At 40.4% G+C, this 17,607-nt stretch overlaps 1 protein-coding gene across 1 annotated transcript; it reads right to left on the bottom strand.

The window, feature by feature from the left end:
- LOC109848236 (SNF1-related protein kinase catalytic subunit alpha KIN10-like) lies at positions 268-8,034 on the bottom strand. Its single transcript, XM_020417651.1, has 12 exons — positions 7,930-8,034; positions 7,479-7,667; positions 5,580-5,764; positions 4,915-5,097; positions 4,702-4,833; positions 4,589-4,613; positions 4,288-4,448; positions 3,769-3,858; positions 3,603-3,686; positions 3,388-3,525; positions 3,053-3,298; positions 268-766 (listed from the first exon to the last, which is right to left on the bottom strand). The coding sequence occupies exons 2-12, from the start codon at positions 7,660-7,662 to the stop codon at positions 653-655; spliced, it is 1,542 nt and encodes a 513-aa protein (XP_020273240.1). The 5' UTR covers positions 7,663-7,667; positions 7,930-8,034; the 3' UTR covers positions 268-652.

Raw genomic sequence — 17,607 nt, 5'->3', positions numbered from 1 at the left:
CCCATGGCCTTTGGCCCGGGCCTAGCCCACTCTAATCTGCACAGGTCCGGACTAAACCCGGCCCGACCTTGAGCCCAGCAAGCCACATCACAGGTTTGAACCGGACAGGCCATACCCACCCCTAAAGGAACGATGATTATACACCATCCAAGCATTGTCAAGTTGCAAAGTACATTTGCCATCAAATTTACCATAACCTACGACCAACTTATAGTGCCACAAAAAATTTCCTCCAACTCCCCAGCGCTTCAGCCAACACACGAAACAAGAACAAGACAATCTAAGTACATTCTCGAACATCAGTACCTTACGTAATAGCTGAAGCTTGCCTATAAATCGAAACGAATCATACAATTAAAAACTTCGTATTTACTGCTGCCCTCATATGGCTCGGTTTCTTTCTGATCCTCCGAAAATGGACGCGAGTTCACTGACCTAGCAGTAAGATGATAAAAAAAAAGTTTACAAAGGTGCTAGGATTAAATTTGCCTTCAGCTAATTGATCAGCAACAGATCTTTTATAGTCATCGAAAGAAAAGGACATGGCAATTAAAACTGCGCCTTTTTTTTCGTATTTACATTATTGGATGTAGATCCAAATTTATGTATTTAGCTTGCGCAGTTGCTATGGCAGCTCCTGTAACTCATATCATCATAGCACCCTCAGTTGAGCAAGGAAAGCAGCACAGAGGTCAAGAAAGAGGAGTTGTGGCCCATTAACCCTCTGCAGATCGAGCAAATACTTGTCCTCTCTAGTCTTGTAAAGCTAGAAAAAAGAAGACAAAAAATACATTAGGTTTACACGGCATCGTAGTTAAAATGAGTGAATTGAAAAAAAATTACAACAAACTATTAGGAGTATTGCACAAACATTCTTCATTAAACTACCATGATTAAGAGTCATTAAGTGTAAGTCGCACGTTATATGCACGGTTTAAACATTTTACTATATATACTAAACAAATTGGTGTTGTTTTCAGGATTAACAAGTGGCAACTATTTTATCGATCGTACTAAAACCCAATAATCATCCCATTAATTGTCACCTCACCTTCTCTTTCCCCTTCTCTTGTTTCCTAATTGAGCTATCTCTGTTTCTCAGACACATTGACCACCCAGCTGTATCTTTGAATTCTTGTGCGTTGCACAGGGAGAAAAATAGTTTACTTTATATAAGTACTTTCTTATCATCTCTCCCTTCTTAACTATTAGGGGTTATTTAGACTTCTTAACACCACGAATAATGTAAGGCTAATTTCTGATATTATATGGTAACTTCTCTATAGATTGCAACATTTTTCATTGAATAAAATTAGTCTACTGGTTTCTTGTGACTAGGTTGAAACGAATTGTGTATGACTTGGATATGATACTTACCATATCCATATTCGTTTAGCAATCATAATCACAGATATGAATACCAATTCAACTATGACTCTGTAAAGAAAACTCGTATTCATTGATATACATGTGCATATATATGCAGATGAATACAAATTCAACTATGACTCTGTAAAGAAAACTCGTATTCATTGATATACATGTGCATATACATGCAGATATACATGCAGACACAAAACAAACATGAGAAAAACCACATAAGATTAGAAATGCAGTTTTGTGAAACTTACCCATACAAACAAGATTAAACATGAAGTCCATGCCATTAAGTTCCGGCATATACGTTATCTAGTATCTTCGGATATAATGGTGATATTCATAAATAAATACATGACAGAACAGCAATTTAGCAAGTAATGAGTAGAGACAAGATTCTTCCAATTACAATGGCAGACGTTCTTTCCCATTACCAATATGCTGTAGAATTTGGGACGGGCGAGTTCATGGAGGGGTTGGACCGCCAGAAGTCCAAACAGGTGCTTGGGAAGGGTCATTGATTTGCCCACAGAAAAGGAGGCATATCTCCCAATCCCCCATTTTCAAACATATAATATATGAAAATCGTGTTTTTGGCCAAGAAAAGTCAACCAAACCGACCGATGTTCAGTTTGCAATGCGCCGACACTCAAATTCGAGAAATTCCTTTTTAAGATCATTGTTTTTTTAACATTTTCCTAGTTTCGTAATAAAGGAGTCCATCAGGATTATAGGAAACGAATCCAAATTTAATTTAAATTAGACCCCTTTGTCTTCTCAATCATAGGGAATTTTTCAAGGGTAATTCTTTTTTACTTTCTACTTTTAGTAAATTTTTTCCATAGTAGGAGACTGGTGTGTTTTCTCTTTTAGCAGTAGATTGTAAACCCCAGAGGTACTACTTTCTCATCAAAGGTTATCTTCATCATGGATCTGAAGAGCACTTAGTGAAACACATACATTTAATTTAAAAACTAAGCTAGATTCTAGCATAATTGCGCCATAAAGGCATTCACTAGATGTTCCAAGGTGAGACTTTAAGATGATCTAAACATGTCCAGTTCTGCAGAAGCTGCCAATTGACTTGTTATGAGCACGCACATTAGCAAGATAAGGCAAAGGTCATTGATCTCATTAGAGCGACAAATTTAGATGTAAGAGCTTCCAAATAGAGCAATAAGGTTTGCATAAAATAACATACAATTATAATAACAGCTAATATAGATAGGGCAGTCAGAAATGCTGAATATTATTGGTAATATAGACTAATGTACTATATGGTGCGCATTAAATAGTTGGCCAGGCTGCTGTATTAAAAGTACAATTACTCTAGAGTAAAGTACATGTTCAATCTTATAATTTCGGCAAATCTAGCAAGTTAATACATTATACTATCAGGAAGATTAGACTGATATATATGTAATTATAATAACAGTTGTAGAGGATAAAAAGCAATCAGAATGCCAACTATGGTTGGTATCTAGATTAATCTACAGCATAGTGCACATAAAAAGTTGAAAAGGGTCATATTTATTAAATTTACAATCTGTCCAAAATAGAGAACAGCTACAAGCTCATGATTTAAGGTATGATCTAATACATGATACTGTCAAAAGAAATATACAATATCACAGATGAGTATTTCTTGATGACTAAATAGAAGGCAAAAACTCACCTGAATTTCAAACTTGACTACATTAGATGATTTTCCAACTGCATCATCACTTTCTACAATGGCAGATTCATCTCCAAACCCATGTTTAGCATTCATGGGATTATTAATCATGTCCTCAGAATTGCCATTATACCCAGGAAACCATCTACATTTCATGTTGTAATGTCCGGTCTTTTTCCAACAGACATTCAACTCTTGAAGGGCTTTAAGGACCTCTGTCATAATTTCTCGAGGATGAGCCCGTGACTGCAAATTCATGAAAGATACAGTACTTTTATTATATATCAGAGAAATGAAACAGAAACTAGGATACATAACAATGAAAGACAGAATACCTGAAGTCCAAGTGCCCATTTCCTTTCCCCTGGCTGCAGTCCCATCCCCATTACCTGATGGTCCATATATCCTGGCTTACGATGTTTGATTGCTGCCGTTGGAGCATCTGTTGAACTCATCCGAGATAAACCAGATTCCTAAACAGATACATAAAAATCTCCATTTATCTTATGAGCAAAGAAAATGTAGTACAAACTACAGACTAAGAATGTACCATGGTTTCCTGATACTCTGCCCCAAGATAGCCAGTAGTTGCGCGAAATCTATTGTCCAAAAGCAAGTAGTATGCAACAGTGCCCTATATAGACCAGAAGAAAATAAGATATGGTTACCAAAAGAATTGGCTATGATAGTTTTACTTCATGGGATTTCAGGAATACCTCATTTTGACTTCTATTGTGAAGTGATTCAACTAACTGGTTTTTCTCAAAACCCATTTTAACTACCTCCTGAAGAATTTCCTCATCAATCTGCAAAGAAGACAGCAAAGCGCCAGGACCATAAAGTCAGGCACATGACAATTTAGCAGCATAGCACTACAGAAGTAAAAAAGAAATCATATTGCAAGGGATTTGAACATATCTGATTTGATAATCTCAATCACTTAAGTTAAGTGAAGAGCATTTAAATGTGTAACTTAATGATATCAATTTTCTATTCTGCTGGTCATGAACAGAAAATGAAAGCACAGGTGCTGAAAGTAATATTGAAAAGAAGTGATGTTAGAGCTATGTGCTGCCTACACAACAAATTTCATATATGTAAAAGTTTCTCCATGATCAGTTTTCTAATACCAATGTGTGGTTTACCCTAATGAAGATCAATGCTAACATTTGCCAGAAACTATGTAATATAAACAACAAAATATCACCCGGGCCAGCAGCTTGAGAACAACTTACCTTCTTCGCTTGCTGCATTGTATCTGGTGGTGGCACAGCCAGATAGCGAGGAAGACGAGCTTGAAACCATGGATGTTCACGGATTTCACGAATAGTCATTCGCTTCATAGGGTCAACAACAAGCATCCTAGGTATCAAATCCCTTGCTAGAGCAGATAAATGTAGTCATTCGCTTCATAGGGTCAACAACAAGCATCCTAGGTATCAAATCCCTTGCTAGAGCAGATAAATGGCTTGGAAGAGTATATATCCCACCCTGCAAGCATCCTAGGTATCAAATCCCTTGCTAGAGCAGATAAATGGCTTGGAAGAGTATATATCCCACCCTGCACAACCAAATAGCCCAAAATTCAGAGGTGTACTTTTACCTATATCAACAAAAAAAGTTGACGTAAGAACAGGATATTTTCTTGCCTTTATTTTCTTAAACAGATTAGGGATGTTTTCATCATCAAAGGGAAGTGTGCCACAGAGAAGAGCATAAAGAATGACACCACAACTCCATACATCAACCTCTGGACCAGCATATAGTTTACCTGAGATAACCTACACTGTAAAAGCTGCATTAAGCATCCATCATATACTTGTAAATATAACAAGGTGCATGGTCTTTTGGTATAATCCTACCTCCGGAGCAGCATAGTTGGGACTTCCACAGCTAGTCTTCAGAAAATGGCCATCTCGCATGATGTTGCTCAAGCCAAAATCTGCAATTTTAACATTACATTTCGAATCCAACAGCAAATTCTCCGGCTTCAAATCTCGATGAACTACCATGTTTCTGTGGCAGTACTCAACACCAGATATGATCTGTTTCCAGCAGAGCATATAGATTTCTCTAAGAAGTTTACACAATTTTACCGAACAGTGAGTTGATATCTGAATTCACTTCAACAGAAATATAATCTATTACAGTTTTTGTGAATAGGACTAACATAATCTAGGTTATATATTCTTTTACTTGAGTACAACATTCTCCAACGAAAATCTGGACTTTTGAGTGATTTGATTCATAAGGATACAAGAAATATGGAACCAGATTCAGAGACATGCTGCTTTGTTGTCCAAAACGAGAACGAATTTCTAAGACATAGAAGTATCAAAACATATTCTATTACCATTTCAAGTTACCAAATGTCCTAGCAAAACAATAAAACAAAATAGAACCCTAAAGGACACATGCAGGCCTCTGGCCCAAGTAGAAAAGTGATTCTTTCTATATCATTTATAAACTAGACCCAAACTATATCAGGAAAAAATCTACACAAATATTACTAAGAATAACCACTTGCCTGTTGAAAAAATCGCCGAGCTTCATCCTCTTGTAATCTTCCCTTCTCCACAATGTAGTCAAATAGCTCGCCTGATTTAACGTACTCCATCACCACATAGATGTCTGTTTGTGTCTCTATGACTTCATACAGTCGAATGATGTGTGGATGCATGAATAATCTCAATATTTTGATCTCACGTCTTACTGCAATGCAAAAAAATGTATATCAGAAAATATCATACCATATGCATCAATTTTCACAGTAGCGTACAAACCAAGTCAACCAGTGAGAATACAGTAAAACAAGAAGAGAACAATAAGCTAAGCTGGAGAGAGCAACAAAGCTCAAGTAAAGAGCATTTTGAATCTTTGATAAAACTTTTTTCATCGTCGCTACCATACCATATCTATCAATTTTTACAATAGTGTAATGACCAAGGCAACCAGTAAGAACACAGCAAAACACGAAGAGAGCCATAAGCTAAGCTGGAGGAAGCAGCAAAGCTCAAGCAAACAGCATTTTGATAAAAATGTTTTCATAGTCACTATCAGAAGATATCTCGGTCTCTGTCAGCTGAAAACACAACCTAAAAGTCAAGAAATATCTGCAAAGAACTTTGCCAAGGCCGGCAAGCAGTTTGAGACCTGCCAATGCCAGTAACCTGTTACAGTTCCCTGTTAACACAGCCATGAAATTGTAAGTGATAAGGCTATAGCGAAATCTTAATAGCCACTTGGGCCCTTGGGTTTCATAAATGGCCAGATAGTACTTCAATTAAACTATGCAATCAAACAGCAGTATTGTAATTGTTCATGGCACGAGGCCACCAAGATCATTAACCTCCTCAGTCTAGTTGATCTCATCGAATGGAGTTCCGCCTAATGAATATGTATAAATCAATTGCATTTTTCATGCTTTTCTAAGTTTTCCGAAAATATCTTAGCATAATAGTTGTAAAAGATTAGTTGTGCAATAGAAGTTCTACATCCAGTTTTTTTGTATCACTATTTTCCAGGGCCCCAGGCCACTGTCATTATTTGTCTATTTTACTAATATGTCAAAAAGGTGGGGGAAAGTCTACTATCTTAACTGAGTGTTAAAGAACCCATATAAGAGCTTCCACCCAACACATGAGACTAATTCTAGTAAAAGCTATGCAGTATTTGCTATATAGTTAGAAGTTAGCACTGTTTTTAAACTAACAGAAATTCTTACGTTGTTGCTTTGATCTCATCCACATCAATTTCCAGAATTTTGTCTCAACTGTGCGGTGATATAGAAGGTCTACATCCACTATTTTGATGTCATTATTCTCCAGGCCAATCTCACCCAAGTGCCATAATTTATTTTGTGATGGATACTTGACTCACTCACACATTGCTCAATCTTGCCATTCAGAAGTATTTTCATTTAACTAAGGAAGTATCTCAAATTTTCATTGATCTGTAACTCGTTACACAAAACCAAGCTCATGCAACTTGTGGCGGCATATCAAATGTTCTAGGAGAAGTATCATATTGCTAGATTCCCCAAAAACTGCTAAGTGACATCACATCCACTAAAAGATTCTACAAGTCAAGATAATCCCTTATGATAAACAAGCATAAAAGGCTTTTCTCTGCATGCTAAAGCTGCAAGTAAATCACCCATATCGCCGGAAACCGTCTACTTACAAACAATGTGTCCAAAAGTTGCTTAACCACAGCATAATATTCAGGTTGCAACTAGTTGTTACCCACGGGAGTTAGCACTAGTATTGTTGCACGCATGTTGTGGTAACATTATGATTTGGTAAATACCCGCTCAAAATGAACACTCATCAGTACCATTTTCTCCTGGGAAACTAAGGAAATTTATAATGAAACAAATATCTAAAAACTATTTTTGAAGATTAACCATCCCATGTTCAAAATATACCTTTCTCCTCCATCTCCATATTCTTAATCTTGCGCCGATTAAGAATCTTGATGGCGACCTTATGCCCAGTCAAAACATGCTCAGCAATCTTCACCTTTCCAAATGACCCAATACCCAGCGTCTTCCCAAGCTTGTAATTTGGCAAGAACACTTCACTAGCTCCTCCTCTGTTAAATCCTTCCATTTCTACTGCAAACCCCAAAAAAATAAAATTTTTAAGAATTTCGTGAAAAAATAAGTTAATGCTTCAAATCACTATAGATAAACTCTAATCTAGATCCCTGAGTCCAAAAATTTAGGCAAAATAAACAAATTTGACGGATTTTCGAACCCTAGAAATAATTCTTTTTGAGGTCGAATCTTGTTCGCGGATCGATTTACTGATAAAACATCAAAAAAACTAAACTCCTAAGGATTTAGGATGAAAATTTGAGAGGATTTTAGAACTGACCTCTGTGGATTCGAACCAAGAGAACAGAAATTGGTGATGCGGACGACGAAGAGAAGGGGGAAAAAGAGAGGGCGCACAATTGCCGGAGGTGACATTAAAATAGACGGAAGTTTTGCAATTTACAAAGAGTAATTTTGATATTGTTGCTCGAATTATTACAATTCAATAGTGCACCTGGGGTGAGGGATCGTGTGTGTAATATGACAAATGAGAGTGAGGTTATAAGAGCAATTATTAACGTTCTGAAAAGCTTAGGTTGTCACGTCATTCAGTCGTGGCTCCAAATGATTTCTCACACTACAAATTATTCTCCTCTAGGTTTTTTTTCTGCATCACTTTGGGCCCATTTGCATTTGATGACAATTTATAATGTTCTTAATAAAGGGGAAAGGTCTGTTTTACCCATAGAAATGTGACATATCTCTTATGATTCTAAAGTACCATGATACTCATAAATTATTTTAATACGTTAGCAAATATAAGATTTTTTTTTTGTTAAATGACCTATAGTTTCCCGACATTGCACTTAAATAATCCCGTCTTTCAAATTGATAAAAAATAGTTCAAAGTATTTAAATATTACAGACAAATGCTCTATAACTTTAAAATATTGCACGTTTGTGCCTTCTTATTTACCCAATGTTGCATGTAAATGTCCTAAAATTTTAAATGGCCTCACTTAAATACCCTAACGTTTCTAAGAGTTTCACTTTGGTACTCTCTGTTATATGACGTAGAGAAAATTATAATGCTCTATGAGTTTTTTAACTATGGGGGCATTCATCTGCAACACTTCAAATTTTAAAGTTTTTTTTTGTTCGGTTTTAGGTTTTTTTTTGTTCGGTTTTAAACATAGGACATTTAAGTGTAAGGTCAGCAAAATTATAAGGCTTTTAAGTACAATCAAGCCATATTTTTTAGATATATAACAATAAAAGTATCTATCATAACACAAATGTCTACTAGTCATGTCGAGGTGGCAGCGATGTTATATGATTATGGTTGAAAATGGCCGTTGGGATTGTTAGGTCTCATGTTTATAAGCCTATTGTTTAATCTGGTTTTAATGATTAACAAACAATTCCTAATCTTATTTTCTAGTATTGTTTTTTTCTTCCAACATGCATCCAGGTCGGAGGTTGGAATGATTTGCGCCTTAACGTCGATATCTTGGAGGTTGGTAAAAATCGGAATGAAGCTTTGCGCATTCAAGTCAAGATTGACAATCATGCTTCATCTGCTACCAAGATCGAGCTTAATGAAGATTATTTGCTTGGGTATATTGTTTGTAGTTTAGGTGTTTACTTTATGTGGTATGCCTAAAGCTCAAACCACACACATACACGTTTCATTTTATCCCTTTCAAGTTTAGCCATATAAATATGAAACTAATAGATATATACATACACACTAGTTTCTTATTTATCGTCTTTTTGGGAAAACAACGTGTTGCGGATTATTGACTTAATGATACTGTTTTACATCTTTTCAAAAGTCTATGAATCCATTTGAAGGTATCTCAAAACTTGTTTGAAGAAATTTCATCAAAATCAAGTATTTAACAAACTCGTATTTGTGACTGTTTTACAAAACAGTGAGTTTTCATAAATGTGAAGTGCTATTTTATAAATTTCTTCTCTAACATGTTTATTTTCATATATATAAACGTTTTCCCAAGTTTTACTATTTTTGGAGTTGATTTGCTATTTTAATTTGAATTTAGAAAATCAACTTTTCAAGAAAAATCAAGTAATTGATATGTTAGTCTTCGGTCGACCGAAAAATCTATCCAGTCGACCGATCAGAACGAGTTTTTATAGCACTTCTTTTTACAGTCTATCAGTCGACTGATTACTTGAATCAGTCGATCGAGAACAGTGTTTTCAGTAGACCGATTATGCTTTTCCATCGACTTAACAGTAGCAGTTTTTACAGCTTTCTGTTTTACAATCGATCAGTCAATCGATCATATTTTTCAGTCGATTGATCAACAGCTATTTTACAGAAACCGCTAGTTTCTGATATGCTTTGTTTTTGAGGCTATGAATAGTCCTCAAGCCTTAGTTTTTTATAAGAGCTTTTGAAGAAGTTTTTGGGCAGTTTGTTTCTAAGTTTTTGAAAGTTTAAGTGTGTTGTTTATGTGAAAAGAGTTTTACAAGAGAAGAATCTCAATTTCAGTTTTGAGGCTCGCATCCTCAAATATCTACATCTCTTATTTTTGGAGAAGTTTTCTAAACTCTTTTCTTCTAGCTAATATATATTTTGATTTTTTTTATATAAGCTAGAATTAATTGAGTTGATTTTATTTTTACTCATTGCTTACACACACAACCACTTAAGCAATTACCCTATTCACCCCCCTCCTCTAGGGTACATTCAGGGATTTGCACAGCAAGGATAACTTTGTTTTTGCCTCAGAAAGTGAGGTACGTGCAATTTGGAGAGGTTGGAACATTGCATGGAATAATGGCTGTAAGCATGCAACTTTTAAACTGATTCTCTTAAGGCTATTAAGTTTATCAACAAGGAAAAGGACAGAGATTGTTGAGATGCTAGTGTTGATGAACTGCTTGCGTGTTCCTGGACTTTTAGACTTGCGCAAGTTTAATGTGATGCAAGCTTCATTGCGTATGCTATGGTTAGGTTGGCCTTATCCTATGATTGTCAATTCGGTCTTCTTTGAAATGATCCCAGAGTTGCTAGTGGCAACATGGAGGCGATGCGTGGGACATGTTACGTTTTGATTTGTTACTCTTTAATTTCCTTTCATGTTGTTTTTCTTTATCTAATATCTCATACTATTATAAATTATCATAAAAGTGTATTGCTATGTCAAAACAATTCTTTCGAAAACGCCCTAAAAAAAAGAAGACACAGGGGGGCGGTCTGTAGGTGCATTTTAGCATGCGATTTTCTCCTTGCTAACGTGCACCTCCGCCTAAATTCAAATGAGGAGGAAGAAGAAGAGCTCTGATAGTGATCTAAGATATTCAATCTTCGTTTTCCCTTCTCTTCCTAATGAGGGAGTGAATTCTGATATGATGGAAGCTTCTTCGAGCTGATCTGTGATGGAAAGCACGAGGCTAAAAGGAGCCAAAAAGAAAATGCAAATGATGGAAATCTTGTCTAGATCTGATCCATTGTTTGATCCTCAACCACCTCAGATGAGATCTGGTCTTCTAATTTCAAGGCAGCTAAGTAAATCTATCTTATGGTTGTAGGCATCGAAAATTGCCTATAGGTCTCCACAAACGGCTCAGTGTTAAGAAATGACGATGAACATCACCATCTGGTTCACAGAAGCTTGATTGATGTCGGTGAACGCTTAAAGTAAACCGACGAACTACGTGAAACAACGGAACTTCGGAATGATGAAGATATGAACCGATCGGGAACCTCGTACCGTTCACAAACGGCGAAACACCCTTCATGTCTCATTTATTCCGCGGATGATTTAATCATTGGAGCTTATAGAACTTCCCGTCGGCTTTCCAACGCACTTTGAATCACTTAAATCCGAGTTCGGACGAAGAATTTACGACTGAAACAATCAAACAGGCATAAACGAGGGTCTCAGGCTAAACTGGGACACCCGGAGTGTCTCGGCGCTGGTTGAGACACCAGAGGGTGTCTCCAACTCAGATTCGTCCCGTGCCTATAAATACGGACCCCGGAGCCTCATTTTTTCAGCCCTGCCGGATTGAAGACTTAAAGTGCACAGATTTCAGAGAGGAGGAGGAGTTAGATCTGCAGCCCGATTCGTTCCTTAGGATTATCCCGTTGCGGTAATCTTAAGAAGAGTGATTATCTCGCTTCGCCGAGATAAGAGCTACGGTTTCTTGATCCCTTCGCGGATAGACGAAGCTCTGGCCAATTTTTCAACAATCAGATCTGATCGACGGTGGTCCACGGATAAACCCCGGCACAGGCAAAGATCCTACGCAAGCAGAAGACCGATAAACGATCTCTGCGTTTGTTTGATAAAGTTGTAAACTTTTTATTTTCATTGTGTAAGGAGATCTTATAAAAAGATCAACTTTTTATTTCATTCGAGTTTATTGTAACGACCAAAGTTGTAATAGATTCGATAACAATAAAAACATCAACTTTCACCGCAAACAAACTGGCGACCACAGTGGGAGCCAACAGCCTCGCTGCTGAGGTTGTCGTGCCGCAGCCAACGATCAAGATCCCCGTGGATGAAGAGGTCGAATACGAGTTCAACCAGCAGAAGTTCGAGGAGTATGTCTCCTCCTCCTCCTCCTCCAGATCTGCCTCTCCTTGCAGGTGCAGGAAGGCCTCCTCCTCTCAGAAGATCCGTCGGTCTCCAGATCTGAAGACCCAAGAAATCGATCTCTCCGTAGCCGATGCTACAGTCGTACCTCGCAACGGTCCGCCGACATCCAATGAGACCAGATCTGCAGATCTGAACTCCTTCACGATCAAGGAGTCGATTGCTGAAGGCGCACTAACTCTATCAAAGAGAGCACGTCAAAGGAAACGCCAACGCCTCGCGCGCCAATTCGCCAAGGCTTTGGATCAGGTGGATGGACTCCATTACCAAGCAGATCTGGAGTTCAGAAAGCACCAAGTGGCTAATCTGTTGCCACGACAAGCATCAGAATCCTCCTCTCGATCTCCAATTATCGAATGGGTTCGTGTTAAAAGAACCCGCTCTACTATCAAAGAGCGGATCCAGAAGCGCCGCACCTTGCTTGCGCATGCCCGGACCCTTGTGCGAAAAGCATAGGAAATGTAAAAGGAAGAGGCAGTTAAGAGATCGCCGAGGTCCAAACAAGTTTGGGTGCCAAAAGCCAAATCAGCGTCTAAGGCAAAAGCAGGCGACGTTGCTCTCCAGCCTTCGTCAACTCCAGACCCTGCTCCCACATTTCCGATGAAACCCTATGACAGTGTGGGTCTCTCCAAATCTAGAATCCCATTGAAGGATCGTGTCGGTACCTTACCCGAGAATCGAGGAAAAGCACCTATAAAGGAACACTTGGGACCATTGAAGGAACCCCGAGCAAACATCCGGACTGGGGGTCGTACGCGACATCCTAACAAATTAATTTCTACAACGGGCCGCTTGGCGATGCGTGCAGAAAACCAGGAGCCCGTTAAGGTTTCACCCTCACAAAGGTGTGATTTCAAGCGTGTGACTCCTGTAGACGCCGACAAGGCGATGTTTACTCAGAGGAAAACGCGTCAGACAGAAGAATGCGTTATACCTAAGAATTTATGTAAACAGCCGATAGGTTGCTCTGACCGTAACGTCGATGAGTTGTACTATCGGGCTGGGGGTACAAATAAATATCGAAAGAAAAGTACCCGGGAAGTGGACTCTCACTGTCCGTGTACCAAAATTATCAGGGCAGTATTATCAGCGTGTAGCTGCCCCAAGACCGCTCCGCGGAGGGTCTCGGTATTTGAGAAGGTCTTCACTGAAGCATCAAAGCCCAAATCAAGGAGTTTTCGCAAAAGACGATCGGTTGCTCGAGATGACGAACTCCCAGCGGTTACTATCAACGTTGTCGATAAGGGGAAGTCTCCGATTAGTTCAAATAGCTCGAACCCCAGTTTTTCTCCAGGAAGAGAAGTCAGTTCGGGAATAACCCAACGAATATCTCAGCTTCAGCTAGAAGCCGTTGGACATAATGATTACCAGGGAGTCCGTGAAGGAATCCATTCCGATGACGAACTCTCGGATTCTTATTCCGCAATCGCCTCTGACGATACAACGTCTAGCATAGGACAAGCTCGGGAAGTGTTCATGATCAACACCGAGCAAATAACCAAAATCATTGAGGATGCTCTAGCTAAGCAGAAAGAAACGTTCAAAATCGAAATGGAAATGGCTATGCAAGAGATGAGACAAATGCACGACCAACAAATCCGAGCTTTGTCAAATCAGCTAGTTGAATCCAGCCGTCGCACCCAGAACGCCGTAGTTGACAGCGATCCAGAAATGGACGAAATCATCATGGCCGACGTACCTCCCAAAAATACTGGGTGTGGTTCAAATGCACACCCTACAGATAACAACGCTGGGGGTGGTTTCGCCAAAGATAATAACACTAGGGGTGGCCGCATTATTCCTCTCGGAAATTGTCCAAAACAGGGTATAGATGAGGATGAAAAGATGAAAGATCTCGAGAGTAAAATCGACGCTCTGATGTCTGCTCGAGAGGTGAAGAAGACCGGGATTCCGTGTCCTTACCCGAAAGAGACCTGATCAACTTCACGCCGTTCGACGAGAAGGGTTCCCCAACTCAGTATCTGATCTATTTTAAATCCCACTTGGGGGTGATCTCTGGCAACGAGCCTTTGATGGTTCGGTCATTCGTTGGCACCCTTCGTGGGCCTGCTTTCGATTGGTACCGCCGTCTCAAGCCCGGAAGCATCAACAGCTGGGAGGACCTAGAGAGCATGTTCCTCGCTCATTTCTTCGATGATGACGCTGAAGTGTCGATCAGAACACTCTTCGATGAGAAGCAAAAAGACGGAGAGTTGGTGGAAACCTTCATTAAACGCTTCCGCAATCAGGCAATGAACTGCAAGGATCCCGTCACGGAGAAATTCGTCTTGCAGACTTGTCATAACAATTTGTCCATTAACATCTTGGATGTTATGGGAGTAGAGCCGCTCAATACCTGGAGAGAATTGAAGGTGCGCGGAGAACAGGCCGAACGCTTCCTCAGAAGGAGGAAGGTCGAAAAAAACCAACCGATGGTTAACCCTCTGAATTCGGGTCTCGTTTCCCATAATAAAGGGAAGGCACCTACAATAGTTGTTGACGTTAATCAGACGTCGCAACAGCAGTCCCGAAGACAGCAGAATAGTTCGGATCCGAGGCTCCAAAAAGAGTACTCATTCAAGGACGAATACGTTCCAGCCATCTTCGAGACCCTTCTTGAAAACAACAAGATCAAGCTGCCGCCCATCACAAATCAGGAGGAAGCTGACAATACTGCAGATCCGAAGTACTGCGCGTACCACAGGAGGATCCTTCATCCCACTAAAGCTTGCTTTACTTTAAAGAACAGCATCCAGACCTTGGTTGAAGCCGGCGTCATAACGCTAGGGTAAGCCAATTAAGAACGACAACACTCCGAAGAGTATACAAGTATAAACTGCTTCTTATGACTCCGACAAGTATAAGAGTATAAACTGCTTCTTCCGATACTCCAATAGGTATATGAGTCTAAACTGTTTCCTACCGTTGATGGGAAGTTCCTGGAGAATGTTACGCTATTATTCTTAAGGATAACCCGGTCATGTGTAGGCATCGAAAATTACCTATAGGTCTCCACGAACAGCTCAGTGTTAAGAAACGATGATGAACGTCACTATCCAGTTCACAGGAGTTCGATTAATGTCGGTGAACGATTGAAGTGAATCGACGAACTACGTGGACTAACAGAATTTCGGAATAACGAAGGTACGGGCTAATCGGGAGCCCCATGATGTTTACAAAAAGAACAATACCCTTCGTGTCTCATTCATTCCATAAATGATCCAACCATTGGAGCTGATATAACTCCTTGTCGGATTTCCAACGCACTTCGAACCACTCAAATCCGAGTTCGGACGAAGAAGTTACGGCGGAAACGAACAAACATACGAAAAAAGCGGCGTCTCAACACTTCAAGGTGTCTCGGCCAAGCGAGACACCCAAGGGTGTCTCGGCCTAAACCGAGACACCCTAGGGTGTCTCGGATCAAGGGGAGACACCCTAGGGTGTCTCGGATCAAGTGGAGACACCCCGAGGTGTCTCCAATGCAGATTCGGGCCTTTAGGTGGTTTTAACCGCTCCAAACTCCCCCGAGCCTATAAATACAAGCCTCAGACCTTTATTTTTCCAGAGCTGGAATTTTGGAGATTAGGCGAAGCCCTGCCGGATTGAAGACTGAAGGTGCACGGATTTTAGAGAGGAGGAGAGATCGGATCGAGTTCTTCAACGCAAGAGATCGATCCTTAGTCTTATCCCGTTGTGGTAATTCTAAGAAGAGCAATTATCTCGCTTTTGTCGAGATAAGCGCTTCTGTTTCTAGATCTCCTCGCGGATCGACGAAGCTCTGGACCTGATCTGATTGTGATCGATGGTGGTCCACGGATAAACCCCGACACAGGCTAAAGACCCACGCAAGCAAGAGACGACGAATGGATCTTGTGTTTATTTTTAAGAAAGTTGTAATCTTTTATTCTTTTGTTGTTTGAATTCATTTGTAACACCTAAAGTTTAATGAAATCAATGACTAAGGTAACTTTCGACGAAAAAAAACTGGCGACCACAGTGGGAGCCAACAGCTTCGCTGCCGAAGCTGCCGTGCCGCAGCCGATGATCAAGATCCCGGTGCTCGAAGAGGTCGAATACGAGTTCGACTAGCAAAAGTTCGAGGACTATGTCTCCTCCTCCTCCTCCAGATCTGCCTCTCCTTGCAGGTGCAGGAAGGCCTCCTCCTCCAGGAAGATCCGCTGGTCTTCAGATCTGAAGACACAAGAAGACGATCTCTCCGCCGTCGCTATTGTAGTTACACTTCGCAACGATCCGCCGGCTTCCAAAGAAACTAGATCCAACGTTCGTGACAACTCCTCGAAAGTCAAGGAGTTTCCCGTTGAATGTGCACCAGTGTTGACGAAGAGGGCTCGTCAAAGGCGCCGTCAACATTTCGCGCGTCAATTTACCAAGGATTTGGAGCCTGTTGACGGGATCTGCTATGATGCGGATCTGAAACGCAGAAGGCGCAAAGTGTTCCAGCAACAAGTTTTGGGAACCTCCTCCCAATCACCTACTAACGAATGGGTTCGTGTCAAACAAACCCGTTCAACTCTTGAGGAGCGTATCCACAAGCGCCGCACACTGCTAGCGAAGACGAGGATCCTTGTACGGAATGCACAGGAGTTACAGAAAGGAAAGGTGGTCAAAAAGCCACCAAGATCTAAGCAAGGTTGGATGCCAAAGGCCAAATTAGCGCCTAAGGCAAAAGCATCCGAGGCTGCTCTCAGGCCTTTGTCAACTCCAGATCCCGTTCCTATTGCTCTCGCACCTCCGGTGAAGCCCTATGACAGCGTGGATCTCCTCAAATCTAGAGTCCCATTGAAGGATTGCATCGGTGCTCTACCCGAGGATCGAGGCAAAGCACCTATTAAAGAATGCTTGGGACCATTGAAGGAACCCCGAGCAAACATCCGGACTGGGGGTCGTACGCAACCTCCTAACAAATTAATTTCTACAACAGCCCGCTTGGAGGTACTGTAGAAAACCAGGAGCCTGTTAAGGTTTCACCCTCACAAGGGTGTGATTCCAAAAGTGTGACTCCTGTAGATGCCAACAAGGCAATGTTTGCTCAGAGGAAAACGCTTCAGACAGACGAACGCGTTATACCTGAGAATCCATGTAAGCAGCCGATAGGTTACTCCGACCGCAACGTCGATGAGTTGTACTATCAGGCTGGGGGTACGAATAAATCTCGAAAGAGAAGTACCCGGGAAGCGGACTCTCACTGTCCGTGTATTAAAATTATCAGGGCAGTATCATCAGCATGTAGCTGTCCCAAGACCGCTCCGCGGAGGGTCTCGGTATTCGAGAGAATCTCCGATGGAACGATGAAGCCCAAATCAAGGCGTTTCCACCAAAGAGGATCGGTTGCTCGAGATGATGAATTCCCAAAAGTTACC

This window comes from Asparagus officinalis, chromosome 7 (assembly GCF_001876935.1).
Source record: "Asparagus officinalis chromosome 7, Aspof.V1, whole genome shotgun sequence".
NCBI lineage: Eukaryota > Viridiplantae > Streptophyta > Magnoliopsida > Asparagales > Asparagaceae > Asparagus > Asparagus officinalis.
This window is presented reverse-complemented; position numbering and strand designations above follow the sequence as displayed.